Source organism: Olea europaea, unplaced genomic scaffold (assembly GCF_002742605.1).
Source record: "Olea europaea var. sylvestris unplaced genomic scaffold, O_europaea_v1 scaffold2729, whole genome shotgun sequence".
Taxonomy (NCBI): domain Eukaryota; kingdom Viridiplantae; phylum Streptophyta; class Magnoliopsida; order Lamiales; family Oleaceae; genus Olea; species Olea europaea.
The window spans coordinates 44,751-55,801 of NW_019245712.1; the positions used below are offsets into that span (position 1 = coordinate 44,751).

At 34.0% G+C, this 11,051-nt stretch overlaps 1 protein-coding gene across 1 annotated transcript; it reads right to left on the reverse strand.

Moving 5' to 3' along the window:
- Positions 1-3,881: 3,881 nt before the first annotated feature.
- LOC111383638 (transcription factor MYB25-like) lies at positions 3,882-9,035 on the reverse strand. The gene is made up of 2 exons (XM_023007757.1): positions 8,688-9,035; positions 3,882-5,206 (listed from the first exon to the last, which is right to left on the reverse strand). Exons 1-2 carry the CDS (start codon positions 9,001-9,003, stop codon positions 4,233-4,235), a joined length of 1,290 nt encoding a protein of 429 aa, XP_022863525.1. The 5' UTR covers positions 9,004-9,035; the 3' UTR covers positions 3,882-4,232.
- Between the last annotated feature and the right edge of the window lie 2,016 nt (positions 9,036-11,051).

Sequence of the window (11,051 nt, forward strand, 5' to 3'; positions counted from 1 at the left end):
ATCTAAGGGTGTTTTATTTGTGTTTCAGTTCTGTGTTTTGAGTTTTGAATTCATTTTGAGTTTTGTGTTTTGAGCGTTCGTTTTGAAATTGTTGAAAATGCGTTCTTTTTGTTAGTTTCTCAAAACAAAAAACAAAATTTTTTTTTTTTTTAATTTTGAGAATCACCACGACACCACCTCAAAACACTAAAAAAAAAAAAAATTTTTTTTTTTTAAAATTTTGAGAATCACCACACTGTCTCCTCAAAAAAAAAAATTTTAATTTTTAATTTTTTTTTTAAATTTTGAGAATCACCACACTACGTCCGAAAAAAAAAGGTGTTTCCCGCGTTTTCAGTTTTTTCAAATTTTACACTGAAAACACCCAAAACGACAAAAAAGTCGTTTTGTGTTTTTTTCACAAATTTTTTTTCGTTTTCGAAAATTCGTTTTCGAAAACGGGAAAGAGAATGCGTTTTCACCGTTTTGAAAAATCGAAAACAGAAAACGACCCGAAAACGGTAAAGAGAACAGGGCCTAACTTTTTTTATTTACTTGCAGATATGCATACGTAATTAAACGTGGTTGGATATACTGTAGGACGAATAAATTGGTAAAGCATCCTCATAATGAAAAAGAAGAAAATTTCTTTAAAAAGATTTATGAGGTTTAAGGAGGAAAAATGAAGTTTTTCTTTGGCTAATTTGTGATAGACAAGACGTAACTTAGAATGTGTAATGAATTAATAGGTTGTTTGGGGCCCTGTCCTGAATGGGACAGTTTTAGTTACTTTTGAAATTTCATTCTTTTTAAGATTTGTTAAAATTGGTTCTGTACCCAAAATTATAAAACAGCTATAAATTGACAGAGAATCTGCCCATGATTTAAGATTTAATGCATGATATGGATATAAGAGAGTTGCCTTGATTCATATTTTTGGATTACCATTTTTAGAGAATATTTCCGCGTGTAAATAATTTTAATTTTGTGCTCACTACTATTTATTTGTAGAATATCCTCAAAAACCAAGTGTAAACCATCATTCTTGTTTGTTTGAGAAGAATCAAAATAAGATTTCTGCAATTCTATACAAAGATGAACTCTTTGAGATTTCACGTGTTCCCGTTCTTATCTCTCCTCGTTGGATAAAACTAAATAACTAGCTCAAAGTTTTATCCAACCACGTTGTACGTGTGTGCATCATTTGACATCAAATTCGTTATTTACGAATAGTTTTTGTAGTAATTGGTGGCTTACAATTAGTCTTTTTTAGGAAGCAAACTCCTTAAAAATAATGTGCGAACAACTCTATGATTCTTAAACAAAACTTGATTTCGACGTACTTGTGTGAAAATATGTCTGGTACAAGAATTTTCACCTTTTTCTTTTTTTATTTTGGGAGGGGGGGGGGGGGGGGGGGCGGAGATCATAATCTATACTAGTTATCAAAAACTAGTTTATAAGGAGCCTAATACCTATGAGGAGGTTAAGTGGATGTACCGATCTCTTAAAAAGACCATAAAAACCCAATACGATGGGAGTTGAATGCAAAGTTGGCTTTGCTTTCCATTAATCTCACATGGGCTCCTGACAACGATTTATACACTAAAGTTTTCTTATCTTTGTTTCCAGTAGGTGCAGTAGCAATATTTCATTTTGATAAGTAGAATAAGAATGTATATAACTGATAAAAATATCTTATTATTGTAAATTAATTATTATTTTTAAATAACCTTTATATTCTTACAATCCTAAGTTTACCTGAAAAGTGTAGAATTTGGCTCTCAATAAAATTACTTACAAGAGTTATGATTCTTTCTCTATTCTCTTGTTCTTATTCTCTTTCCTCTTAATTTTATAACAAGTTAGTAGCACGAGCTTAATTTTGAGTAGACTTTTTGCCCAATGCCCATGAAAATTAGATTAATTTTGATGTGATGCCCTTGATCAAATCTCATTCGAAGTTCATGCACGAGTTTCCTTTATCCATAAATTATGACATGCAATGTTGTCGATTGTTATTTTTAGAAAGAAGGTAAATATTTTAGGGTTGTTTGATACAAGCCAATTTCATGAAAAATGGAATTTAAATTTCATTTTCTACCAAAATGTTTTGTTTGATAGGCAAATTTTTTCATGGAATTGGTTTTCCAATTAACCCCTCACGTGATGCCATTTTCTAGGTTTTGAAGGAATTGATTTTCCTTTGGTTTTGATTGGAATTGGGTTTTCCACCTTTTTTTTTTTTGCAATGGAAACAAATTCTATTTATAATTGTAACAATTACATCCCTTTAATTGACAATTTTCAAAAAACACAAAGCCAAACGAACACAAAAAAATCCAAAATTTTGATATTTTTCAGGTGAAAAATTATATAAATCCCACACATTTAATTGACAATTTTCAATAAAAACAAGTTTTAGACAATTCAATTTCCTGAAATTCATTTTCTTTTCACCCAAATTTCATTATTGTAATCAAACGGACCCTTAAATTCAATTTTTTGGTTATGATTCAATACAAGGTATACTAATGTAAATAAATAATTTTTTTATTATTGTAATCAATATTCTAGCGGAATATTGTATAATTGCTTCTAAAGAACCATATATTTATATATATCAATATTTTACAAGAATATTGAATTGATAATCATAAAAAGACATCACTTGATATATAATATGGAAGAATATGTTGCTTCTCAAGTACAAAGATATGCATATTCTCAATGATAAAATTAATATTAATATTTGACTTAATTGAGTTTATAAATTATTTATAAATTTATATCAAATTGAGGCTAAGTAATGCAAGATAATAGCTGACATGTGTGAGAAAGACGACAAAATGCAGACTGTTTCCATGTGTTTCACTGTTTCAGACCAAAACTAGTGAAATAATTGGTCTGAATATCTCTTCTACTAATAAAACGACTGATAGCATTGTTTTGTCCTTTTCATCATGTTGTGTAGATGTATTGTGTATATGAATCGACGGGAAAATTAAAGCTGAGCGTCCAGATTTTAGATAGTCCTTTTCATCGTGTTGTGTAGATGTATTGTGTATATGAATCGACGGGAAAATTAAAGCTGAGCGTCCAGATTTTAGATAGCGTCCGACTTCCATCTATATAAATCTATGAATTCAGATCCTGACGTGACAAAAATTGTCAATATGAAAGTTAAAGTCGCAAGCGATTTTCAATATTTGTGCATTAAGTGATTTAATAGTTTTGTACCGACTTCAAGTCACGTGAAATTTGCGTACAGTGTTAATCTCCATGTTGGTAGTTTCCGTCACGTAGAACAAATTGAAATGAAGTCAAGGACCCAACATTTCACTTTTAAAAATTAAGAACCCAAAATCATATTACTTGAAAGTAAAGGGACCGCCCTAATTTTACCTATTCCAACCATTCATAACTTCACATCACGATGAATACATTCACTTTTATGTATTATTATTATTATTATTTTGGTAATTACACTGGGCTGACACTACTCAACATAATATTGAGCAACTATTAAGCTTTGGTAACCATTCCTACAATTTTTTTTCCCGTACTTTTTTTCAACCACACGTTCTCTCGATAAAACATTTTTCATGTAAATTCAATACTTTTTCCTACCTTTTTAACTACACGTTCTCTAGAAATTACTATTCAAAAACTCATTTTTCACTAGAAAAAAAACCATCAAACAAGGGCTCTTTTTTTTCTTTTTCTTTTTCTTTTTTCTTTTTCTCAATATTATAATAGCCTTCTTGGTAAAATGTTTTGCACAAAAAAGTTCTATCTAGAAGCGTCTTTCAAACTTTCAACCTCTCCACTTTTGTCACGGTCCGCTCCAATCACAAAAATAACTTCGAAAAAAAATAAGGAACGTGCACAAGTCTGCCTCATTTCGCTGTAAAGAACCAAACATGTTGGCCTCACCCTGCCGTCATAATTCTCAATAAACCATTACTGGTAAAATAAGACCGATTAGGACTATGACCTATGAACATAAGACCATAAGAATAGTGCATTAGCAGGTCACACCTGCAGAAATTATACAAAGCAATTTGTTAATGTTAACAAAAAAAACCTCTTGGATATCCTTTGTCTGCGTCAATGATAACACCCTTTACAAGAACATATGGTTCCTGGATGCCCGAGACCCGCAAACTTTTGCAATTCAGTATTTGGATATATATACTTCCAACTCTCGACATTACACAGAAATTCGCCAAAAAGAAAATCGTTTATCGGGTTCAGCTCAAGCCTTCAACCTCAGATCGCAAAGTGAATGTAGGCATTCTCATCTGTTGGGAAACTACATCTTTTGACACACTTGTGAATGAGTTTGGTGTCTCAAACTGGAATTGATCGTTTTCATTGTTCTGTTCAAAACTATTCATGGACGTGGAGGGACCTTCTGATACTCTTAGGTGACTTGCACTTTCTGATAACCTTCCAGCATTCTCAAGGCCACTTCTAATCCAGGCAATATTGTTCAAATCCATGGCTATGGCACTCAACTCCTGACTTGGAAAGGGGGAGATTTCTTCATATTCCAAAAATTCTGGCCCCAACAAGGAGCGGACAGAAGAGTTTCGACTGGAATGTGTACAACAACCATGGCCACAATGCAGAGGGATTATGGTCTCACCACTCGCACCTTCAAGAAACTTGCAGATTCCCAAATCTGGTTTGGATGCTTGGATCAAAGGTCCCTGCATTGGGATTGTCCTTGGAAAAGCAGAGTCAAGGCTAGGATTGTAAACATTGAATGCACCTACTTTAGCCACTGGACGAGAAATCACAGGATTATTTTCTTCAACCGAGGTATAAATCACGGGACGATTTTCTTCAGCTGAGAAATAAACCATGGGATGGTTTTCTTTAGCAGAGGGATCAATTGTTACTGAATCTGAGGATATATTTTGTTTGGGAGCACAGCAATTTGTAGTAGCTTGAACTTCGTCTTCGAACTGCCTTGGTTGATTTGCCACCATTCCCATATCCAATCTCTCTGAAGACTTGAATGATTTCATATTGCCACCTGACAAGGTTTCTTCCGAGGATGCAGGTTTCAACCCGCCATTATTCACACACTTGCGCCTTAGTGTAGAATTCCAATGGTTTTTAATTCCATTGTCAGTTCTACCTGGGAGAAGTTTTGCAATTGACGCCCATTTATTTCCATGAATTGCATGGGCTGCTAAAATTATACGATCTTCTTCATCTGCAGAAGATAAGCTCAATCAGACTTCACAGGAGTACCAAATCACAAACATCAATTAGAATCTTTTGTAAGAACCAAATTTTGAATACTTAGATAATCTACGCATAAAAGGACAAATAATGCTTTGCACGGAAGGATCTGAACACCTAATAACAAGATTTCTCCCACCTGGAGACTGATATTAAATAAAAAATAAGTAGTCTAGGTCCCATGATACACTCTTAAATGTAATACTTAAATGCAAGAAGTGAAGTTTCTCATCTATTGTTCAAGGTTACTGGTCATTGTATGTTCACACCACCATTCACATGTCGCTAGAGTGACAGCCAGTGGGGTTTTCTACAGTGTTCTGTTCCTAATCTAATGTAATGTTTGCAATTCCAAGGCTCATTTAGCTTATTGGATTTAAGTTCCTTTTAGCCAGGGGAGGAAGTATTGAGGTTTCATCGAAGATTTAAAAACTACGCAATTATTTCAGGCATAAACATACGTAATAGATGTTTTATTTTCTTACTATAATTACTAGTTCAAAGTTATTAATATTTCATTTTCGGTAGGAATCTTAAGCATGAACAACAGGTATTTCTTGATAACGTAGACATTGATTCATGAGATTTCTATCTAGTTGTCTGTCTCTCTCTGAAATTTTCTCCATTCTCTTTTTCTCTTTAAGGTTTTACATCAGTATCTTGAACTAATGAAGCTGGCACAACCTTTTATGGAGCATCCAATTATCTGGCCATAATATTGGTTTCACTTGTGCTTATTGTTCCTTTCTTAGGTAATAAATTTAAGCTAGCCCAACCTTTATTGGTATGGGTTTAACCTGAATCCACCTCATAAAAAAAATTTCTGGATGCGACTATTCATTCAAGTCATAGAACGGATGGTATATAATGGATTTAATCAAAATAAGTAGCTTCAACTTTAGAGAACCTAGACAAGACTACAGCCATGCAAGGTTCTAGTACTAAAACTTTCTTGGAGAAATTGGTCATTTTTCATCTTTTCGCATCAATAATAAAAAATAAAAAAAACAAAGGCAACAATTTTATTGTTAACCAATATCTTAAACACTTCTAATTATTTACGATTCTTGGTTCAAGTCGACTGCTCAAACCAGACAAATAAGAAACAATTACAAGCCACAAAATTCACCTAGCCCTTTAAAAGTTCGCTACGCATAAACCCAAACAAATCATAGTTACTCAATCTAGCTATATACACCATTATTTGCTAAGAAGCCCAATGAGCAAAAGATATAACAATGATGAGAACATCTTTGATTATTTACAGTGTCACAAGAACCAACAGAAGGTACTTAAAGAGCAAGCTGAAAAAAAAAAAGGTAGATGTTTTGGAGACATCGATTATAAACTACGTATATTTGCCCCCATAGAGATAATGGTAAATATTCAAATTGGTATCTTTGAATTCACAAAACAAATGACACCAAGAGCAATACAAGCCAGGATTTTATTTGGAACTGGACTCAGGAACCATTTCTCTCAGTACTAATTCATGAGAAAACTACCAAGGGAAGAGAAGCACATTAGAGCATTACATTAAGTCCTCAACACATTATCCATGAGGAGAAAAATAAAGACATCCCTTGCCGGACATCAAGTTTGAAACAGATTTATACAGTATATCCAGACATTTATAATATCTCAGAAGGGAAAGTGGCAATTGACCAATTTAAATAGGTCTGGTCCATGATATAGAGGGAATTATCATTTGAAGTGACTAGAGTTGAGAATTGATCAAACATGAAAAGATGATTGTGATTCAAAATGTCGATAAAACATCTGAATATAGTAAAGCTGACTGAATAAGGTTCAAAGAGTTCAATTACATCTTCACTAAATTAATAGCAAATGAACTTTAGAACAGCCTATCTATGCAAATATATCGACACAACCCAAATCATTGTCCAAGGAGTAAGTCTTCACCAGGGTAACTTCCATGTTTTAAGCAGGGTTCACCTAACCTATTGCATAACTAATGTTTTGGAACACAAATTGTTCCTCTATAACTTCCGGAAAATTTTTCCAGCAAATTAGGGAAAGCTAAAGGCGTACATATCTCAAACAATTTTCACGTTATAATTTAACAGAATCAAACAACAGAAGATACATATTCAATTCATGTCACATTGTTCATCCCAAGCAAAAGAACGACTCTTAGACTTCCTCAAAAAATAGCACTAGTGAGATTTAAAGAAGCCTACCCACTACATACTGTTCAAAGTAAATTGCAGTTCGAGTTCCAATTCCATGAGTTTCACTGGTCCATGCATTATAACATCAAGCCAAACTTTAACGGCTATGAAAAAGAAACAGAATCTCTAACCAGCAGCCTACTTTCTACCAATAAATGAAATCTGCCTAAATTGTAATTTCCCAAATTTATCATCAATTGGTTCAACCTCCACTCGTTGGCAAAATATTCTCATTCCTTATCTTATCTATTTCTAGTGTGGTCCCACATCAATCTAGAATCTAGACACACTTATTTCTGAAATGAAATGAAAAGAAATCTCTTACTTTTTACAAGGCTACTTAAATAATTAAGAATGTCATTTTCACCAGCATCTATCATCTTGAATAGGTCCTCAATCAAAAGGCAACCAAGATGTTGCCAATGATTCTAATATTTAAGAATATATAATTTAAGAAACCTTAATAGAAAATCTTATAAAACTGTATAGATGTGTATTAATATAAGTCCGACTCCACTCATCTCATGCAAGATCTGATCTTGCAATGGGGGAGCCAAATTTGTGCATACTTTGAAGGTCACAATGTTTCAACTTCCTCTAAATTTGGATCAAGCATGCCTTAAATTAGCTCAGAAAAACTCAAGTTCACATTATCCAAAAGCCAAGGTTGAGCTTTAATTCACAATTAATTGAAACTTCAGACCACGGCAAGTGACTTGTAATTTATTTATTGGCTTAACAAGTTAACAAGCTCTACAAGCAGTTACGGATAATCAAATTTTGTGTTCAACTAGTATAAACTGCAGTTTGCCAATGTCAAGTTAGTATGAACTGGAAAGACGGCCAGAATTTAATCATCAAAGACTTTCACACCACAACACCAACATAGAGTGCCTACATTTGCATATTTAACACACCAGGACCAGTAATGAAGACTAATGCTATAAAGTGGCATTGCAAGCATCATCTACTTCTCCATTCAACAAAAGATGGAAATCTTTGTGGGTTTCAACTCCTGTAATTTCAAACCTTAGAAAACAAAAGCATCTTTAACTTTAAATACCCAAAATATATTTAGCAATAGAAAACCAATGCTAGACTAACGCATTACAGATGTTAAACCGCAGCAAACACACCATCGCAGTGAAACAAACCAAAAACCATACCAATTTTCATGTCAAAAGACACACCAAGGAGATCACCAAATTCATTCTTCATTTGTATTTCCAACTAAATAAAGATGAATTACATCCAACTTACCAGTAAAAGGTTTGCGCTTGACGGAAGGGTCGAGCTGATTACACCAGCGGAGGCGGCACGACTTCCCAGACCGACCCGGTATTCCCCTTGCGATCATGCTCCAATTCCTCGCCCCAAACTTACTCACCAGCCGACTTAAAATAGCATCCTCTTCCGGCGACCACGGCCCACGAACCCTTCCCATTCCTCCGCCAACAGTACTCTCCCGTTCTTCTCCTCCTCCGTCATCCACCGATATTAAACCATGCCCCGCCGGGTCGATGAGTTGTTCCAACTCGTTTGGCTGCTGCTCCGCCTTCTCTTCCATTTCCTTCATTTTTTTATTTTATTTTATTATTATTATTATTATTTTTTCCCTGTTTCGAGAATAATTGTGCGATGCAACCGCACCTAACAGCGTATATAACTGCAATGGGCATTGAAAGTTGAAGCAGCGGCAACTGATTTGGGTATATTACAGTTTGGTCCCTCAACCTTTTAAAATACAGCACTTAAGCTTACACTTTAAACTTTGAGATTTCCGTTTCACGTCAGTCTATTTTTTTGGTCAACACCTCTAATATGTTCCACATTAGTGATAATCTACATGCATATTCTTTGTGTACGTCTTTGATGATATTTCAATATGTGTCAAAATGGAGATTATTGATTGATTTATGTGTTGGACAAATCAATAACAGAATTATGTGTCACGTGGTGGAATATAAATCAAAATTTCAATCAGATTGTAAATGTAACAAAACTAAATAAGAAAAGTGGGCGAAACCCAAATGAAATAAGAAAGGCAGCATGTCACAAATAAGTCATATTAGCGTGCAAAATTACTTGGTTAGATTTGTTAACAAGTGGTATCGTAGTATACATAATCCTTGTTAACTTTATAGCACTCCTTAAAGTGAAAAGTTTCCTAATGATTTCATCAATTTCAACAAATAAATATACCAATTTCACTTCTTGTTCGTGGTTCAAATATAAATATCAACAAGGGGGAGGAGCATGAGGAAGAAATAACTTCCTCTAAAAGGCCTCAACATCTGCAATTGGAAGTTGGCCACATCTTACAAAGCATGTTATAATTACTCTAAAAATCGTTATATTTGAAAATCTAGTATATACACGACTCTTCTAAATACGCATTAAAAGGAATGTCTTGTGAAACATAAAGGTTTCAATATAAGAAACAAATCCAACTTGCATTTTTCCACTTTCGGAGATGGTGTCTAGTTGGGTTTATTTGTAGGAAAATAGACGATAAATATAGTCAATATATGTAGTAGGGGCAGAGCTGCCCCTCAACACAACAAAGAAAGGACATTTGACCACCCAGTTATAAACCGACTTCTAAAACTATGCTTTGTTCATATGCCTTGGAACTATATAACAAAAAATGAGAACACTTCATATATAATTTCAAAAAATTCGATGGGTGTTATATTGCTTATCTCTTATTTTGGAAAGATCTTACCATAAAGTCACATTTCACTTTTTGGCAATGCTAATGTGAATATAGCTATCATTGATAATTAGAAATCTTAATCCCAACTTTGATGCTTAACTATGTTGGAAAAATGGTTATGAAATGCGTCAACTTTGAGCCCAAATTTCAGTAGGACCCACATTTTAATTAATACGAGACCTAGCATATTCACGTTCTACTCCGCAAGATGATTAACGTGATATATTTATTTGTCGAAAACTATTTAGAATTGAATGAAACATTAAGTGTTAAAGTAACCCACATAAAACTAAGTATTATGGAAGAATTTGATTTTTCAAACACTTATCCCACATAGAAAAGTTAAAAAACTTTGGTGTGGTTTATAAGGTGGAAGTTTGGGAATTGAGATTGGGCCCCAAAGGGTACCAATAGTTTTTGGAAGGGAGAAGACCTACATCCTATTGGGTTTGGTCATAAACCCACACGCACGAGCACGTGTCCGAGTCGTGTTCGGTTCGTGTTCGTGTTCGTGTTCGTGTTCGGGTGGACCTTTGCACTATATTAACTTTTTTGGACAAAATTTATTTAAATATAGGGGCCAAATTGTAAATAATCAAATTATCGGGTACATTATGAAATTTAAATTTTTTGGCTTATTCCGGGTGATTTTTTGGTCTAAATGGACTGTTTAACAATCGCCTGTTAACCGACCAAACAGTCGATTGTTAACCGACTAAACAGCCGACTGTTAACCGACTTAACAGACGCGACTTTGGAACATGTTTGTTCCGGGTTTTTGAGGTTTGTCTGAAAGGTGACGACTGTTCGAATGGTCACGAATAAATCTATAAATAGCCCGTCTCTCTGCTAGAAAATTCACACCATTTTCATTGCAAACTTTCTGTGTTTTGAATCTTATTCTCTTC